At 40.8% G+C, this 21,141-nt stretch overlaps 1 protein-coding gene across 1 annotated transcript; it reads left to right on the forward strand.

The window, feature by feature from the left end:
* The first annotated feature begins 953 nt into the window (after positions 1-953).
* Positions 954-8,221, forward strand: LOC103715806 (uncharacterized protein At1g01500-like). The gene is made up of 2 exons (XM_008803563.4): positions 954-2,057; positions 7,493-8,221. Exons 1-2 carry the CDS (start codon positions 1,248-1,250, stop codon positions 7,718-7,720), a joined length of 1,038 nt encoding a protein of 345 aa, XP_008801785.2. The 5' UTR covers positions 954-1,247; the 3' UTR covers positions 7,721-8,221.
* The last annotated feature ends 12,920 nt before the right edge of the window (positions 8,222-21,141 follow it).

Consider the following 21,141-nt stretch of genomic DNA (forward strand, 5'->3'; position numbering starts at 1 on the left):
AGTCTAACCGATTCATCATGTTCTCTTGAGTTCAACCAAGTTTTGACCACTTTTAAAAGATACTTTGAACTAAATTGGACCAGCGACTGGTTCCTCATTAAATTGGTTACACTTCTGGTCCAATTCTAAAAGCTAGGGTTGTGCATTGTTCGGGCCAAGTTGGTTTAGGGTTATTTTTGGAACTGAACCGACTTAAGTGTTTCCTAAAATTGAAACGGAAACATAACTAATCTATTTAAATTGGGTTCAAATTGACCCTAAAAAATCGGTTCCATTCGGTTTAGTTTATCAAGTTGAATTTAATGAGTTGAGCTATATGGATTGGGCTAAGTCTAAACATAAATTTTTTTTTAAATAGAATTGATATTCAATGAATTGGACTAAATAGGTTGGACTAAGACTCCACATATAAAAAAAAATTAAGATATATATTTTTCTATATACATATAGGTCGAGTATGGTTATATATATATATATATATATTTGTCTATATTTGTCTACACATATGGATGGGACTATATTTGTTTGAATGTACATAGGTTTGGGTCGGATCGGTTAGAAACAGATGGATTCGGATCGGATTCATGGTTTGATTGATTATTTTGCACACCCTGCTAAAACCAGTTAGTTTCAAATCGGTACCTAATCTCTACATGCTTGTTTCTCCGCGGGCCCTACGACGTTTTGACTTCGAACCGCTTCGTGTAAGCTTTTCTACCCCTCGTCTGACAGCGGACCTCTGCCTCAAAAATTATACAAAAAAATATCTCCTTTTGCTTCCATTATTCCTCCGGAAGTATAATCCCTGAAATCAGACAAAATTCCACTCCGGTTTCAAAAATAACGATATTGAATACTTTTGTCTCTATTGGCGGTCCTACATAAGCTTATTCGGAAGATAGGAACAGCGGAAAACAAGTCTTAGCTGTGATTTATTTAGACCACCCTCCTGTCGTGAAATCGCCGCTGCTCCGCGCGCGCTGCTCTTCCCTCCCTTCGTCTTCGCCGCGCGCTGCTCCCTCTCTCCCTTGACCCTCCCTTCCTCTCTTCGCCTTCGACTTCCTCCCTTTCTCTCCAACACCCTCGTCCTCTCCCCAGCTCCCCCACCCCGATTCCAAGAACCATAACAATAATCCTAACCCTAATTCTCCATCTAATCATAGGGCAAGAAGACGACGAGGGGGAAATTGGAATCCATGGTGGAACCTTCGTCGTCCGGGCGCTGAATCCGGCCCGATTGGGCGGCGATGATGGATCTTTTGTCCCCTACGTCGGAGGAGAAGAAAGACCACTCGCCGTCCCTGGCGATCTCCCTTCCATCGCCTCCCCCGCCCCGGCGGGGAACCGCCGACGCCGCCGGCAACTTCTGCCGTCTTCTCGCCAACGGCCCCCCCGCCGCTCCGGCCCCCTCCTCCTGGTTCGAGATTCGCCTCTTCTACGTCCGCATCACCCCCTGCGCTGCCGACGCCGTGCCCCCCCGCCTCACCCTCTCCCATCTCCGCCGCGAGATGGGAGCCGCCCTCGAGATCAAAGGCGCCCGCGTCCCCAACTCCGACCCTACCTCCCTCCCCCTCCGCCGCGACCGCTTCGATCGCGACGCCGCCGAGGTCACCTACGTCAGCACCGAGGGCGTCCGCCTCACCGGGGCCGTCGATTTCGAGGTTTGCGATGATAGGGGCAATTTGATCCTCTGCGGTTCTCTGGGGAGGGTGGAGGCTCCGTGGAGCAATGGGGTAATTGGGTTCGACAACCATTCAGGGTCGTGCGATAAGGATCCGAAGACCGGGTGGAGCATGGATTGCTATTCTGCTGCATCGATTGCTTCCTCTGCGTTCATGCAATCCAAGCTTGGGATCTCGTCGCCGTCCATCGAGGTCTATGTGGCCGGGTGCTATGCAGGGGTTCCTTTGATACTCACACAGACCGTTCAGCTCAGCCCGAGGCGGAAGGCCGCGAGGCCAGGAGCGCTGGATGCGATACCGGAGGATGAAGAGACCGCTGGGAGGGAGCAGGGAAGCAATGAAGGGTTGATTCACCGCAGAACATCATCATCATCTGTAAGTTGTTTTTTTTTTTTTTTAAATACATTCCTTGCAATTTGCAGTTTTCCTCCCCATTTCACATTGCTAAATCATAGTGAAACAGCTATTTCTTTTTAACTATAAGCTTTTTCTTGTTTGTTAGAAGTGAGAGCGGACGACAACTTTGCTCAACAGAGGTTTTAAGAAAGCATTGCTTGAGCATTTCATGCTTGGTCTAAGAATATCCGTGATAAGACTTAAGGGAATATTTAACTGCCTTCTCCTCCATAAAATTTCAGCAAAGCATATTATTCGAGCTGCTAGACTTGCAAGAGAAAGAGCAAGTAGGATGGTTACCAGTCCATTTCTGCAGGAATCTGTTTTACCCGTCAGATGCATTTATAACAGATTTCATCAAAAGCTAGAAGAGTGAGAACCAATAGGGAAGCTAGTAGGTTTACTATTAAAAGCCAGAGGAGAGAAAAGCATGATAACATATGGCGTATGACAGATGGTTGATTTTTAATGATCTTGATGGAAGGTCATAATGCATTAGTTTCCCTTCATTTCACATCTTAGATAATGTAGTAGCAAGTCCACTAAGCTGGTCATGATAACTTCCAGCAGTCTTGGTGTTTGCTAAGCTCAATTCACTGGCATAAAGGATGGTGGTGCTACAAATTCCATGGCTTGAAGCTTCTCCTAGCATCCAAACATGGGTTTGATGAACTCCCTATGATTTGCTCATACTACACGGTGAAACGAAATTAACCGCTAAGTGGATGCCCAATGTGTGAACATGCAACATAACAGAAAGATACTCTCAAAACTCACAAGCTGCATGAGGATAAGATATGCAAACCAATAGTCATTTCCACTAGGCTGATTGAAATTAGCGTCCAATTGGTTTTGCCCAAGATTAATTTATTTTGGCTGAAAAGCCCAGCCTAACAAGCCTTGATAAGAACCCATTTCTTTCTTTTGGCATGATAGGTATTTGGTGCGGGCTCTTGTCTTCTTGTCACTCTAGTCGGGGCACCTCAGTGTTATTTGATGTAGACTTTGCATTGTAGGACACATAAAGCCAGCTTCAAATTATTGGGAAAGGGGGTGAAGGTTACTTACAGTTCTAATACAATTTTTTCTATTTTATAATGCTTAGTTTGCAATTGTCAGGTTGATCTTTCATTTCCTATGTTGTTCCAAGGGTGCAAATTGTTAAAGTACTATGAAGAATGAAAAATGTTAAGATGGGTAATACATGTTATGAAAGAAGCCATATTGGTGCATTAGTGTAACCTTCTTAGTTACAGATTACCAATCTATGGCAATCATTAGATGTGATATATATTCTTTCCTACTTTGGTTGTGTTGCAGTGGGAGTTCATGGTTTTGGCATTGACAAAATGACATGAAACTTTATAGGCTTACACGTTACAGCTTGATGTTGCCATATTATCTCGTTTGTGTTCATATCTCGTCATGTTGATTGGATGTTCTAGTGGAATGACATAAACATAAGATAGATTTGTTTAATCAACTCACCTCTTCTATATAACATCGATGAATCATCCATAACAAGGAATTGACTAGCAACTGATAAAATGATTAATTAATTTTTGAAGAAGGTTATACATGCAAAAACAAGTCCTAATCAACAGGCAAGGTCGATGTGGTTGTCTGTTGTTAAAATTTCTACCCTTTCTTGTAAAAGAAATATTAAAATCCATAGACATCTTAATATAAGACTGGCTACAAATATGCTTTCATAATTATCATAAGTAGTCTTGCTAGTTGTAGCTAGTTTTTAAGACTAGAAGACATTCGAATAGGAGGGTTAATCTTGGCGCATCAGTAAAGTTGCTTCATTATGATATGAAGTTTACGGGTTCGAAATATAGAAACAACCTCTCTGCATGTAGGGTTAAGGCCAAGGATCGTAGAACCGGTAGCTGTATTGATCGATTATTGGACTGGTACTGAACCGATCGCCTTAACACAGAGCACCAGTCCGAATCGGTCGCCTTAACATAGCGCATGCGGTGCGCTGTGGCACCGGAGTCGGTGCGAACCAGTTCGCAACGGTTTCTAGCCATATCGGACGGAACCATCTGGTTCAGTCCGGTACGCTGGGTTTCGGCTCCACAAGGGCGAAACCATTTTTTAACGCTGAACCGGACCAATCAGAGACCAGACCGGTTCGGTACGGGCTGAATCGGACGGTACGGGCTGGTACAACATTTCTTGGTTAAGGCGATATATATTTGACCCTCCCCAACCTTACATGGTAGAAGCCTTGTATACTGGGCTGCCCTTTTGAAGATATTTGAATACTATTTTAGTAGAGTTACTTAGTCTAAGTTCATTTTGCATGATCACATTTGTGCATTCAAAAGATAAATAGGTGCCTCGTATTTGTGAAATTTTATTCATCGTTCCATCTTTAGCATTTTTTAAGTTATCCTGTTAAAAATGGTATATTGAGTTTTGTACATCACATAAGGATTCAATGAACTTATTCACAAAGCCTAAGCTTGGAAAGGAAGGGGGTGTGGTGGAGTTGAGGTTGTCTAAAGGGAATATTAGGGATATTGGGTATTTCAGTCAAGCCATCATACTCATAGGTTTTGACACGCATCTATTATTACCATATATTGTTTTTTGGGGGGGACTTTTAAGGGGTCCTCTGTGCCATCTTATGTTGGTTCTTTGATATGCCAAACAGACTCTTGTGGTGACTAATTGGGAAACCCAATCATAGAAGGTGCGTTGGGAAGGGAGGGAGTTTAGTATGAGAGGTGATTCAATCATAGAATTCATGAAACCTAGGTGTTTTGCTTTGACCTTATTTTATTAAAAATAATATATGCTCATGTGAGGGAGGTTTCATATGGCATTATGCTTTCTTACTGCCCCAAACAGGCTCTGACCCCTAAAAACTAGTTCCTGGGTGAGATTTCTTTATGAACATTGTGCGCACAGACAGAATCCACACAATGTGCACATAGATAGGGTCCACTTAGCAGATTGTTGGAAATAGCTAGGATGAAGGACATTCCTCAATTTTTATCCTTAGATGTCCAAAATTTGTCTATTTGGAAAAAGTTATCATAGAACACAAAAAAGAAAGGTCGAGTTTGATCATAAGATCCTTGTAGTTCCATTATCCATAGCATGTTGAGATTTATGTGCTTAATTATGTTCAGTTCTCAACATATTTAGTGGAAGATTGATGAATGTAGAACCATTTTAGGTCATTATAAAGGTGAACTTCTGACTTGTTGGTCATAGCTATGGATAACAACGGAATTAAGAGCATATGCATGAAAGAAACCTGTAATATGTATATGTAGATAAGAGGATTAGACCTCCTTCTATTGTCACTAGAGGGCACATACATTTTTTATGAAATGGAGAACTTTGTGAAGATATATGGTTCATTTGCTTATAGTACTTGTAAAATAAATAGACTATATATATGACACCAAATGTTAGATGCAAAGCCAAAAGTTTTGGGAGGAAAAATTTTTAGGTCGTCAGGCGGATGAAGGGGAGAGTTCTTTGAAGTTCCAGTGAAAATGTCAGGCAAATAAAATTTTGTGTATTCTGTTACACAAGGCAATATTTTTTTGTTAACCATATCATTCAAGTATTATACATACACGAAATATAAGGAACTATTTCATTTGGGTGAGGATGCTGACAGAAATGTGGATTCACATACAACAAGCTCATTGTATTGCAGAGAGAAGAGCATTGACATGGATGTTAATCTTATCAGGAAAGACAGGAGTAATTATATGCATGTAGACACTGGAGTTGCACTGATGGAGGATCAAGTGATTAGGAGCCAATAAAAATTGCATCGATGTGTGCATGATAGCATGAAGATTCCTTGCTAAGACGGGAGCTTAGGTTTTTGTGGTGAGGTACTTCAAGAATGTTAATGGAAGATACAGCAGAAAATATGATGAAGCTTATGTTGGCTGAGGTTTCCTTAACAGAAGAATATGGCAAAGGACTTACAAAGCCTAGACCAATTAGATTGATTTTTCTTTCAGAAAGAAGAATAGTACCTTTTTAGAGAGTAGCATGGCTTTGCACATGAGATAAGAGTATTTTAGTGTTTCTACAGCTAAATGGTGTTGGTTTGTACATAGTCCATTAGATTCTGAGGAAAGGAAGGGTAAAATCTGGTTCATATTTCAAATGGCCGATTGGTCATTGGGGATATTTAAGTTATGCAACTTTTTAATGAGGACATTCCATGTAAAAAAGCTGATTGCAACCCATAATGTTTCCATTAATATGGGGACTGAGTTGAACTATGTAAATTGAAATATTTTGAAATTTCACATAATGTTTTAATGTTTGAGCAAAAACAGATTATGCATTGGTACTAGGGGTGTCGATGAACTTGGCTGGCTTTGATCAGTTGGAAGGCCTAGCCCTGAAAAATATAGGCTTTGGCTCAGATTTCAGGCACTTGGGCCAGGTGTGGGCCAAAGAATATGAAGCCTATTTTTTTGGGGCCAGGCTTGGGCTTAGATTTCATAAAAACTTCACTATGCCTGATTTTAAGCTTGATTTGAACCTGAAAATAACCCCAAATTTCAATTAGATTAGGGCCTGCTATGTCCAGGGCAGGTTCAAATCCAGGTCTGGGCAGACCTTGCAAATGTTTTCTGATCAGGTCCTGTTATGTCACCTCTCTATAGATTAGTCCTGAATTATGTTGGACAGGGCAGGCGACGGGCGTACCTTAAAACTTAATTGGCAAATTGATGGATAAATGAACTTTCTTGGCCGTGTTGTTTAAGCTCAATTGTAAAGCAACCTCAAAGATTTCCCCAAACTTGGTTAAAGTTTGGACAAAGAAGAGAGGCAAGATTTGATGATTCTTCATGCTTGAAGATTCTGCTGGTACAGGAAACTTCAATAATATATAGTCATTTGTTTTGATTTATTCTAGTGTGAGGAGACTTCTGTTAGTTTCTGCTTTTAATTATTAGCATTTGGAAATCTTTGAAAAATTGGCTTCATAATCCTAGGAAGGCTAGATGAAGGAATTTAAACTCCATGCATATATTTCAAGTAAAGACACTTCTGATAATGTGCCAAAGGTAATTTTCCTTATGCGCTTGGTTTGAGTGATTATGTGAAGAGTTTCCACTAATATAGAACCTAATAGTACTAGTAAGGAGGTGGACATAGGATTTAGAAGAGGAAGAGGGTGCCTTGACAAGGCTACTGAGGGGAGGATCTCCTAGGCACCAAGGCGAGAAGAGAGCTTAGTAGGTGGATGTTTGGAACTTAAATTGTGTAGCCAATGAACCAGCTAAAATTACTTGCCTGTTTTGCTGTATGATCAATGGCTGTAGACAATTTTCTTGCTTGTTGCTTTGTTCATATATCATCTATTTAAACTTATAAGATGATTGGAACTAATCAAAGCTGTACGGCTTTTACAGGTTACAGAAGAGATTGATGAATATGATCCAAATATCAAGGTTGGTCATAGATACTATCCTGAAGGTTGGTACTTGGATGATGATGGCCAATTAACATGGTTCAATGCTGGTGTTAGAGTCGGTGTTGGGATAGGATTGGGAATGTGTGTTGGAATAGGAATTGGTATTGGACTCCTCATGCGTTCGTACCAGGCAACTACCAGAAATTTCAGGAGGCGATTCTTCTAAGTTCAACCAGAATGCCTGACTTTGCTCTTACAACCAACACTCCTTGCAGTAATGCTTCTAGAAAATTTTGACGGCATAAGAAGCTCCTTCAATGCCTCCTACGCCCGGCAGCACAAGATTCGGCACTGATTGTATTGTTCGTGGTTTGTTGATCGGTTGGTTTTTCTGTAAAGGCTCTGCCATAGAGCTATTCTGTGTCCAATTTGTGTGCGCTAATACTCAGCTTCTGAATGAGATATTTTTCGTGGATAGAAAACTTCGTCTGACCGGACCACCCAGGACTGCACATTGTGGGTTTTAGTGCAGAAGATTATCCCTGTTTTTCACCTTTTGGCTCTTATAAATTTTAGAGAGTCAGAATCGAACACTGGACATGATGTGTTATTGACATGTATCTGTGTCTAGGGATAACCTGTGAAAATTTTATTAGCTAAACTGTATGTGAATACTACCATGATCTATTTTGGTAAACTTATTTAAATTTGTCTTTTTATTTAGTTATATTGTGATGTCTTGGTACCCTATCTATATTGTAGGTTGAACTAAGAGTTCCATGCCCATGTCATTCCACGCCTATTGTTAGGGATGTACTGTAAGGATGCTGTGATTGCTGGAGATGGGTTTCGAGAAAGAGCACAGATCCTCTCCAGAAAGAGCACGGATCCTCTGCGGGGCATGGTTTGTGCTGTAGAGCTTGGTATAGTGCTTGATGACCGCCGGAGATGGATGGCCATCCAACAAGATGTTTTTATATGTCATACTTTGATGGATATCCATTTTTTGATGATGGCCATCACCATCCGGTGCAGTGCAAATAGCGCTCCATGGAGGATCCTTGATCTTGGAGAAAATAATAGTGATATCCTAGGGAAGATAATAGTGAAATGTGACTGGTTAAGCTGTAATCAATTTGCTCCCTCAGTGGAGGGAGGTTTTCGGGCATTTAATACCTATACTGCAAGAACATAGATGCATGATTAATAAGTTTGCTTCTAGCAGCCATCATCATCGAGCGTTGCATCGGATGCTGCAGTGCGAGCAGCGCACCATGGAGAATCTTTGATCTTTAAGAAATTAATAGTGGAATATGACTAGCTTAGCTGTAATCAATTTGCTCTCTTGGAGGGAGATTTCTAGGCATTGAATGCCTATACTACAAGAATGTAGATTCTTGATTCATGAGTTTGTTTCGAGCATATGCCTGGGGAAACAGACCAGGTTGTGGAATGGAACAAGGGAGGTCATGTGGTATATGTTTTATGTGGTAAGGGTTATATCTGGAGATTATACCTAGAGAACTATGTAACTGTGATCTGTAAATCATTCCACACGTATTGTTGTGGCCGAACTAAAGCTCCGAGAATATGTTGTCAAACGGTCGCATTACATGGCCCGGCTAATTCGAGTAAGGCCAGGCTTAATCGAGTCCAGGCTGTTTGACAGTATAAGAATGTTAAGGTTGACCTTGAGAGGAGGTATGGGTTTTGGCACTTTCGATTCCTGCGGGGGAGACGACAGATAGATTGGTCTGGATTTCGACAGGAAGGACGAAGGTATGCGCTAGAGACTTGCAAATACTGATGGGAGGGGAGACAATCCGACAAATTGATGGTGGGTGGATTTGGAGGATGCGTATCCACCCTTACGTAGCTTTGTTCATATGGAAAGTGGCGTAGGGCTATCTATCAACCCGAAGTGTGGTAGCTAGGAGGGGTGTAAGAATTACGCCGATGTGTGAGAAGTGCCCCGACATGGAGGAGTCTATCAGTCATGTGCTGCTCGGTTGCCCTCGGACAATGCATGTTTAGAGGAGAGCTTCATTCCCCATGCCGCACTCTATGAGGTCGACCGAGGAGCTTTTACGCCAATTGAGAGAGGCTATGAGGAGACCGAGTCCTGCTAAGTAGGGCATTATGTGTGCTTAACTGGTTTATCACATCTAGCTGGACAGAAATGCCCGTCTCTTTGAAGGTAGGAGGACATCCCCGAGGGCTGTGGTAGATAGAGCTCTCCTCCAATCTATAGAGATCATCAACACGACCATGACGACTTCATCCGAGATGGCTAGGGACATCTGGAATTTCCACTTCGCTGCTGTAGTGCCTAGATTTACACTTGTCTCTTGGGAGCTCCTGCCCGGCCATGTGAATTTCGACGACAATGTGTTGGCAGATGGAGACAGAGGAGGTATGGGTTTTGTGATCAGGGATCACAATTGCAGGTTGGTTACTGTGGGAGGGTATCACACCTGTGACATAATAGCCATTTGTGCGGAGCTCCGGGCAGCTTGGGAGAGCATTATCTTTACGAGGCGTATTCTAGGGGCTGACAACATCTTCCTAGATGGGGACTCAGTGACAGTGGTTGAGTTGATCTGGAATAAGAAGTGAAGGGGCGATGACCACCCACTACTCAGGATATTCACAGGATAGCGAGAGAATGTGACTCATTTCAGGTTGCTCATATGTATCGAGAGGCAAACATAACTGCAAATTAAATTGCCTCCTTCATTGCTCACTACTCGAGAGAGTTTCTTTGGACATGCCTCGAAGCCGCCCCTCCACCCTTGCACCATTTTTTTTCTCTCGACTCTATGGGTTGCACTCACACTAGAGCAGTGTGAACAACCATTGTACCCCACAAAAAAAAAAGGTTGATCTTAAAAAATTTATGACCCGACCAACAATACTATCATGTTATTCGGAAGGCCAACCAAATGCCATGTTAATGAAGGGACTAGCAATGAGTTGGTATGATCTAACCAAAATCAAATAGTATTGTAAGGATCCATATTGGCCTAAGTTTAGCTCCATATCGGCTAATGCATTGGATATATTTTAGGTACTTGTACAGAGCCGAAAAAATCCAAGTAAGAATTATTACGAATGGTATTAGAGCAGACTCAGCCCATGACCCATGTAGACTAAGGGATACTGTAGTTTGAGTCCACTTAGATGAATCAAAAGTTAAAATATTTGTGATTAAATTTGAATGGATTTAGATTCTTAGCTTAGTAAGAATGCTAGAGCTTCGTATTTTTGGTCCCATATCAACTATGCATAAGATAGATGATTTTAGATACTGTCGAGGAGCCTAAATAAATCTTTTGGCTTTTTTTTTTTTAGGTGAGATTTTAGATTGTTACAAATATATTTTAGTCTTAACTTGCACCAAACCTCTCTAAATACCGAGCTGGCATTGATCGACCCAAAGGCTCAACAATGGATGGCGCGACTGAGCGAGGTTTGTCGGGGGCTTGGCTTGAAGTATACGCAGCATGAAGAGGACCGAATCCATCTGGTTGAAATTCGTTGAGTTGAAATAAGAAGTTTCATTACATTATTGTTCTTGTCATCGCCCGAGGGAAGGGAGGACTGGGCGATGGAGCACCGGAGAGTGAGGAGAAGCATGGGGAGCTAGGAATGGTGATTATTATAGGAGAGGATACTCGCTGGTGAGTCAAAAGTCCTCAAGCACCAACCAGTGCAGGATGTGGAGCTCGAGGTAGGTCCTAATTCGAGTCAAGGAGGTAGGTCCTAATTCGAGTCACTTTACTGAGCTTCGGCTCGAATTTGGCCCTAGGCTCAGGTTGAGCTCAGGCCTTATTTTCATAAAATTTTTGGACTTAAATCCAGCCTAAAGCTCGAGTAAGAAATTCGAGCCAGGCTTAGGTAGAGGCATGACCCAACCTGACCCCACCCATTTCTAGAAAGGTTTGAGCTTGAGTTCAACTGCGAGGAAATGATTGCAAAGATCCTGCTTAGGAGTCAATTGTTTTGGCTAAGATCTCATATTTACCCTCCGTTTGAGAGTTTTGAGGAAAAAAAGAAAAGAAAGGAAAACTTTAATGAGGAGAGAAAAGAAAAGAAAGAAATGGAATAGACTTTTCTCTCATCTTGTTTGGGAGTTTTAGGAGGGAAGAGAAAGTACTTTCCTTCCTCTTATTTGAGAGTTTAGAGAGAAAAAAAAGAAAACATATATTTTTAACACTTTTACTAAAATACCCTTATTATAAAAGGGGTATGTTTATAGGTAGAGGTGCAAATGGATCGGGTCGGACCGGGTTATGAGTGACTGGGTCAGCTGAAAGTGCAGCTGTGGAGATGGAGCTCCGTAGAGGTGCATCAGATGGGTATATGGAGATGGAGATGACATATGAAACATTAAAACAAAAGATGCCCTATGATATATTTATCCTTTTAATTTGGTACTTTTTTAATTTAAGAGTAAAATAGATATTATAAAAATTTATTAAGTTTCAATTCCTTTCTTTCCAAATCCTCCCATTTATGGGAAGAAAGAAAGGAGAGAATTGGAGCCCAAATTTTTTTCTCCTATTGCCTTCTATTCCCTTCTTTTCTTTTCTTTTTCCTCCACTAAAAAACTCCCAAACATCAAAATTTTTAACTTTCTCTTTCATTTCATTCCTTTCTCCTCAATTTCAAGTTTTCAAACGGAGCCTTAAAGTTGTATAAGAAATTAAGGAGTTATAAATTGGAGTAAAGAAAAAAAAAACTTAAAAAAATATTAGCTGGTAGATTTAAACCTTCAACCTTAAGGTTTATAGCCATATGCTCCAATCAACTATGCTAGGAGCCTAGGAGATTAAGAAACGCACCATAGATAAACAAACTGGAGTAAATCTTAGTGGAGAAATTACTTAGTTACAGATCGGGCGAGACCTTATTCCAACCCTAGAGCACCGATCAAAAGCCAAAAAAATTAGAGAAATTTCACACAAATCTAGCAGTCTTCGAATCAAATCTTGTAGAGGAAAGGACAAAATATTTGGAAATTTGAGGACTTACTACTCCGGATTCATGGCGGGAGATCGAGGGAACTGGTGCTCTTGCCACAGGGTAATTCCGGCGGGGTTCGCGATGGGTTTTTCGCCGGAAAAGCGGGATGGAGATGATGGAAGCGTCCCACTCTAGAGTTTCGACAAGAGAAAATAGAACTAGGAACGAAGATGGAGGATTCTAACGGCGAAGAGGGTAACGCTGAAAACCGTGTGAGATCAAATAGAGCCAAATTACATATTTAGCCTCGTACTTCTTTTTTTTTTTTTTTTTTTTTTTTTTTTTTTGCTAAAAACCTCGTACTTCTTAAGAAACACAATTAACATAGTTTCTAAGGAGCCCAATAGTCTGAAATGGATGCGTCGGTCAAAAATTTATCAACCTAAACTTAATTTATTTATTAAATAAATTAAATTTTAAATCTAAATTAAATAGATAACGTAATCCACATAATTTATTTATTGGATAGATTAAAAAATTAGTTAAATAAATTTAAACAGATTAAACAGTTTAAACGACCTGGTTAAACATATCAGAAACAATTTAAATAGATTTTAAATAAGTTAAACGAATTGGATTATGATTTGACGTAATTTTTAAATGAGTCAAAGATTTAAATTTGAATTCAACTCATTTAATAAGTATATTTAGTCGAGTTGACCCATTTATGATCCAACCATATTTTGTTGGTCAAATCATTAATTGTTATCCTTAACTACATTAAATTGCTACTGTAGCTTGACTGGTTAGAACTTGGATAAGGTTTTAAATAGCAGTGTTACTATAAAATTCATTATGGCAGTTTCAGTCACCCTCATCAAATTAGATAATGCAAAATTAGTCATTGTGATTGTTGGACATATTTTGCCGCTGTGCGGGCCATACCTTGCGGGATCCCTGAGCAGCACAAGGAGGGTCACTGTCAGCATGTCCTGCCGTCTGTCAACGGCGATGGCTTGGTTAGTAGGTGGGTTATATCCGAGGGTCCCTGAACCCATGGCGAGGCCAGGTCAGAGTCCGGGGTGGGCGAGGCCTGGTCGGAGCCGACTCGTGGCGCTGCCTTTGGTGGGGTTTAAGGAAATAGAGTTGCACCTTTACTAACACTGGTCAGTTTTGGTGTAATGGTAGCGCTTGATCCTGACAGTGATTATAATAATTCATTGTACTAGTAGAAGTATTATCTTTTATGGCCAGGAGTTAGCATTAGAGTTGGGCATCGGGCCGTGCCGGGCCGGCCCGGCCCAGGCCCACCGGGCCCAAGGTCTAAACGGGTCGTGCCTGGCCCGGCCCGCTTATGAAGCGGGCCGTGCCGGCACGGCCCGTCTCGGGCGCAAAAGGAAGCCCGGCCCGGCCCCAGGCCCGTCTATTGGCGGGCCGGGCCGGGCACGGCACGCCACGGGCCGTGCCAGGCACGGCCCGTAACGGGCGCAAACGGGCCGTGCCAGGCACGGCCCGTCTGGAGAGGGGGGAGGAAAATAGCCGTTTCCAACGGCTATTTTGGAAAAATGACATTTTTACCCCTCCCAACAGTCCAATAACGGCTGAATTGAGGGTATTTTGGGAAAAAAATTTTTTGGGCTTCTATAAATAGCCCTTTCCTTCCTCATTCTCACCACACCAAACCAACTATTCTCTCCTTCTCTACTACTATTATTTCTCTCTTCTAAAGTGCTCTTCTAGCAATTTAATTTTTAGTTTGCATTTAGCAAGTGTTCAAGTGCTACACAAGAGGAGGTTCCTGTTGAAAAGAGAAGGTCACTCCTGTTGAGAGCACAAGAGGAAGCTCAGAATCTCGGCTCTGCGACTCTGCCTCTGCCCTCCGACCCTCTACTCAATTCCTCCAATCCTCCTTGTGGTTAGTTTTTATTTTTTGAATTCATCAATTTAGATATGTCATCTTTTGAGGAAAGTCAGTTTGGCATTCCTCCTGTTTCTGAGAGAGAAGAAACTAATCCCCAACCCCATGTTCCTAGTTCCTCTAGAACTAGTGAACCGAGTGAAGATCAAACCTCTTCTCGTAAGAGGACTAGTGCTGTATGGAATGAATTTGATAGAGTTATGGTTGATGGGGTCTGGAAAGCTAAATGTAAAAAATGTGCCAAACTTTATAGTTGTAGTAGTAGTGGGGGAACAGGGCATTTAAAAAGACATCAAGAGAGTCATAGGATGCATGATTCTCATGCTCAAACTCAAAGTACCCTTAATATACAAGGGGGATTACTTGTAGGTAATTTTGCATATAATCATGAAAATCAAAGAAAAGCACTTATAAAATGGATAGTTAAGGATGAATTACCTTTTAGTTTATGTGAATCTTTTAATTTTGAAGAATATGTTCAATTAAACCTACAACCTGCTTACAAAAGAACTAGTAGGCGTACATTTAGAAGAGTAGCTATGACTAACTTTTTAGCAATGAAACAAAGTTTAATTGAAACACTTTCTACTTTAAATGTAAAAATTTCATTAACTTCTGATATTTGGTCAGCATCTGTAGGTAGTAATTGTTTTATTGCCATTACTGCTCATTATATTGATAATGATTGGCAATTAAATAAACGTATTCTTGCTTTTCGTGCTTTTGATTTTCCACATTCTGGGCAACAAATTTCAAATATCATTTATCAAACTGTATGTTCATATAATATTAATGATAAAATTATGTCTATTACTTTTGATAATGCATCTAATAATAATTCTGCTGTTGCATTATTAAAAGACTCATTGCATCCCATGTTAGATAGAAATTTATTGCATATTAGATGTGCATGTCATATCTTAAATCTTTCTGTTCAAGCTGGCATGGGTATGATTCAAGATGTGATTGGTAAAATTAGATATGCAGTTTCTTTTATTCATGCTTCAAGATCAAGACTTCAAGAATTTAAGGAACTATGTATAAATCATGGTAAACGTTTTAAAAAATTTAAACTTGATGTAATTACTCGTTGGAACTCAACATATAGCATGATACATGATGCATACCCATATAAAAACTTATTAAGTGCATGTATTAATGATCGTGGATTAGGCTTTACATTGACTGAAACTGATTGGAATAAAGGAAAAATTTTGGAAGATTTTTTGCTTAGTTTTTATAATGCTACCAATGTTCTTTCTGGTATTTATTATCCAACTTCATGTTCATTTTTACAACAAGCATATATAATTAGTCAAAAATTTTCAGAACATATAGATATGATGATGTTTTAATGCCTATTATTGACCTAATGGAATCTAAATGGAATGAGTATTGGGACAAGATATGTCCTATGCATAACTTAGCTGCTGTATTTGATCCTAGAGTTAAATTAAATGGCGTGCTAATTTTACTTGATGCATACTGTGAAAATATGATTAAAGATCCTGAACCTGCTAAAAATGAGGTAAAACAACTTCTTTATGATATTTATGCTATATATGATGAAAAAATTCGTAGATCTAGAACACAAATACAAACCTCTATTTCTTCTTCTAGTAGTTCTCGTTCGTCATCTATTTTTTCATTCATTGCACAGAGAAGACACACACATGCTTCAAGTTTATCTTCATCTTCTTCATCTTTAAGTAGTGAACTAGAATTTTATTTACGAAATGATCTTCAGTCTGCATATGATGAAAATCAAATAGAGAATCTAGATGTATTATCTTGGTGGAAGAGTGTTAGAAATCAATATCCTGTTATGTCTGCAATTGCACGCGATATTTTAGCTGTGCCGATGTCCACGGTAGCATCGGAATCCGCTTTTAGTGCAGGTCGGCGTGTTCTTGACGAAAAGAGAAGTAGGATGACGGGCGAAACGGTGGAGATGCTTCTCTGCTTCAAAGATTGGTTGGATGCTGAGGCAAGACTTCAATATAAAGGTGGACATAATACAACATCCTCTGATGATAATGATACAAACACTACTGAAGACTGAAGAGTGAATACTGATTCACTGAATCACTGATGATTAGTAAGATTTCTTAATTTTTTATAATTGTACATTTTTATTGTATTCTGGAGGTCAGACCAAGGTCCAAACCTCGGCCCTTTCTTATTGTATTCTGGAGGTCAGACCAAGGTCCAAACCTCCCTTCATGTACCATTTTGATTTAAATTAATAAACTGGTAGGGGTCTATGCCAAACCCCCCACCATTCCAGTGGCTTTATATTCATAAATCCTTAGTTTTCAATATTTATTAATTTATTAAAAAAATTTATGAAGCATTAATTTTTATCGGGCCTGGGCCGGGCTGGCCCGCGGGCCGTGCCGTGCTTGGCCCGCGGGCCTAGAGCGGGCCGTGCCGGCCTCGGCCCGCGGGCCAGTAACCTGTGACCCAGCACGGCCCCCTTAAATGGGCCGTGCCAGGCACGGCCCGGCACTGTAGCTATCGGGCCGTGCCGGGCCGTGGGCGGCCCGGCCCAGTGCCCAACTCTAGTTAGCATACATTATATTAGATACTTGGTGCATTAGATGACTGGATATTATGGCTGATAGGCTTGTTAGTTTTAAAGTGCTTGCGATGGAATCCGTGGTGTCAGGCTTGTAGTCTTCCTTCATGTGTATTTTTGCTTATCATGTTGTGTCAATATTATGAACAGGATATTTATATAACGGTCTGGTTACTAAATTATAAGGCATGAAAGTTCATTGCATATATCCACGCTGTCCCTCTTTTTTATGGCGATATCTCATCAACAATCCAGATAAGCGATCAATTGCAAGCAACAACTATTATTATTGTTTATGGTTCAAAGCCCACATATAAAAACTACAACAAATTAAGGTTGAGGTTTAGAGAATTGCAACACATTTTCTTCAGCATAGGAACAATCACCTAGTATCTTTTCAAGAATTTACAAAATAAATGAATGAATGAATTTAATTTAGAAAGTATTGTTTTTGTAGCTTTATTAATGACTTTGTGATGGAAATATATGTGAATATATAGATAAATATAGAGTTTCTCTATAAAAAAAGAAAAATACAGATAGACAACCATAACATGTATCCTAGATAAGTATGGTCTTAGAAGTCTCTATAAAAGCTGAGAGAAATCAAGAATTTGTCCAGGTCACTTCTCATGCATAAAATATTTTACATGCATAGAAGTGGTAGTGCAGGCCAAGCACCGGACAGAAGTCTCCAGTTGTCCAGCACCATGGATCATCGAGATGCATTGGAGCCAAGTGATACCGTGCCAATATTAAGGCTACAAATAGGTCGGATCGATCCATAACCTGACCTGACCCGATCTATTTAGATTCGACCTACTTAAATCCGATCCGACCTATTTTGGAGGACCTATTGGGCCGGGTCAGATTTTAAAATTGGACACGTTACATTTTTCGAGTTCGTTCTGAGTATACTGAATTCAGACATGATTCGAGTTTGTTGCTTGTGATAGTGCGATTAATGGTCGGAATTTCACTTCAATGATCAATGTTGGGGTTTAAATTTGGCCCGAGGGTGTTCACGCTAGAGGAGTCAAGGGAGCCACCAGAATATCCAGGAAGAAGGCGAGCCACCTCCCGTGCGACGGTGTACCTGCACAAAGCCTCACCGGTGATTCCGGTGAGGGCCCTCCAACGATCAAGTTAGAGTCGATTTCGGATGGATTCTCAAAAGTCCCCCCTTACGTTACCTTACAGGGCTATTTGTAGTCCCTGTAGAGATATCCAGATGGCGAATGTATAGCTCATTCTCATCATGAGAGGGAATGGCTTTAAGCCAGACGGCAATTAGCTAGGGCTTGGTTGTGGCACGCAATACGGTCCATTCTCGTGAATAGTAAGGCGTTGACAGTCGTAGCAGGAGACGGCCGGAGTAGCATGGCATTATCTTTGACTGTCATTGGCCAGCAGGTAAGGTGTGGCGTGGAGGTGTTGCGATGTACGACCATGTAGATGGGTGTGGGTACGCTCGTAGATGCGGTCATGGGCGAAGCCGAGCTCGTTGAGAAGTCGCATCATATATTCAGCGAGGTCGGCTTAACAGGTACTGAGGTTAGCCCGGCATCCCTGATTCCGAGATGTGCTCCGTAGAGTGCCCCGAGCTCGGGGGTCAGGGCGCGTTATTGGATAAGGCACCTCGAGCTCGGTCGTGGTGTGTCGGTGAATATAGGGGCACCCTAAGCTCGGCCAGGGCACGTTGTTTATTGAGTGTGCTAGAGCAGCTCGGCGGAGAGCAAGGTACTGTCCGCTTTGGAGGAGCACCCATGTGCTTAACATCGTGCGCGGATCGTGCATGGCAATTTTTTCCTCACGGCTTCGTCTCACGAGGGGCGCCTTGCTATGAGCATCGAAGAAGGTCGGCGTAGGTTGTAGCAGCGGAGAGACCTGTCTGAGGTTGGCTAAGCCTTCGATGAAGTTTGAGCTCGGATTGACTCTTAGCGGGACCGAGGTCCAGCTCAACCGGTGTTGGGGCTTGTTTTGGAGTAGCATTGGGTGGCCCTACGGTAGTAAGCAGGACGATCCATTTTGCCCCCCATCAATCAACATACAAATAAAAACAAATTGAATTGAAGGAATCTTTAATTCTCTTGAAGAAGTTTTTATTGATATTGAAAGCATGCTTTACCTAATGCATTACATAGAACATAACCTAAAATCCTAATTCAAGCATTAAATCTGAACCATAACTATACTCCAAATAGGACTTAATAATAAAGAAACATGTTTGGATTATTCCATTATAACTATAGAAATCTAGCTTTAATTCCATATTGTCTCTAATGAAAAATTTATAGAGGAATCCGGCTAATCAGCTAACTCATGCAAAGCTTGGAATAGTCCGGTGGTTATAGTACTTGCTAGCTGCACCTTATGCCGCATCATCCTTCCTATCATATAGAGTTAAAACTTGGGACCTCTGCAGATTATAGTATTCTAGCCTTTTAGCGTTTCAGGATGATACATGGGCGTGGATGATTGGTTTCAACCTAGAGTTGCTCTGTTTATTTGGGAAGTAGTTTGGCACCAGATTCCATGTCGAGATACTAGCGAGTAGAGGGATCAATATTTCTCTGTATTATGATTGATGTCTAAATGTAGAGGAGATTGTTTTAAAGCGTGAGGGCGATGTGGGTATGATGGCTATTGGATAATCCTTCCTCAGTTACTCCATCCTCCACACTAATAGATGCCTTCTAGTTTTTCTAAAGAATGGCACACAAAAGGTCTCCAAATAATGAAGGTGATTCAAGCATCATACATTGCTTATCATATTTGGTTGGTCTGAAATGGTCCCATGTTTGAAAATAGATATTACTTATCTAGTCTCATCCTCATGAGAGCTTTGATGCAAGCTGCCGAGATTTCTTATTTATATGCTGTTGGAGATTCATTTGTAATTAGGGATATTTGGAACTCCTAGGCAGGTTTTGCACTTTCTCAAAAGATCTATATCACTTGGGAGCTCCCACACCTTTGCTATCTCAAGATTAACATTAACGATATTGTATTAGATGGCGATAGAAAAGGTGGAGCTGGATTTGTGGTCAGAGGCCCAAACTCATGTTTTATGATTTTGGGGGTTGACACTTGTATGACACCACATTCTTAGAAGGAATCAAATATGCTATTGCCATCTTACAAGCTAATCATATTATTTTGGCGGGCGATTCAAGCATTGTGGTGGACCGGGTAAGGAAATAATTTGAGTCAATTGGCACCCACCTATTGCTTTTGGATATTTGGAAAATCATCAAGAATGAAGTGACCCATGTTTACATAGAGGTAAATAATGCTATGGATTGGGTGGCATATTATATAGGAGAACTTTTCTTTGATTCTTTTAAGTATTTTATTTTTTGGTATCTGTACTAGGGTGCTATAATTCATCCACAAAAAGGAGGTGGAGGAAGAGGAGGCGAGGATTGGGTCAGGCCTCGACTCTCTAAACTAGCACAGAGTAGAGAGTTTGGGACGGTCAGATCTAAGTCCAACCCATTTCCAGCCCTACAAAGAAGTGGCACCTGTGCAAAGTGGTCCACAAGACATGTTTTGTGATGATCCATATTTATTATTTTAGATCAACTCTTGCTTCAAGGCTCAACCCATCAATGGATTTACATTTTTCTTCTCCAAGCCTTAATAGCCCAAGAAAAAGAAAAGATAATCAATTCATTTATTTTTGCTATTTGATCAATTCGTCAAGAGAGGCCAGTCTCACAACCTTGAATCAATTCATTAAAAGAGGCCAGCCTGACAACCTTGAATCTAACATGTACCCAACCCAAGTGTCTGATCATAGACCTGATCCCAGCCCAATGTAACAAAAACTTGCTCCTGTTAAAGCCAGGACAATGATGGGTTATATTTGGGTCTAAATCTAAGAATAGAAACGAGCTGAACCAGATCTAAATCAAACTAGAGCTATAACTACATCAATCACAATTAATGCATTCGTTCCAAAAATCTCAGAGAAATCTTACGAACTCCATAAATTGAGCTGTAGATGGATTTTCTCAAAACAAAGAAAAAAAATTAATGGCAAATTCGCATGGAAGAGAAATGTAGCTAAGTGGTCATGATCCTCTTGCTCCATGAAGAGCTACAAATGCCAAAAAGCTAATATCAGAGGATGTCCCTCAAGGATAGGGGTTGTATTTTTCGCCCGAAATAATCATTTCTCTTC

This window comes from Phoenix dactylifera, chromosome 18, assembly GCF_009389715.1.
Source record: "Phoenix dactylifera cultivar Barhee BC4 chromosome 18, palm_55x_up_171113_PBpolish2nd_filt_p, whole genome shotgun sequence".
Lineage (NCBI taxonomy): Eukaryota > Viridiplantae > Streptophyta > Magnoliopsida > Arecales > Arecaceae > Phoenix > Phoenix dactylifera.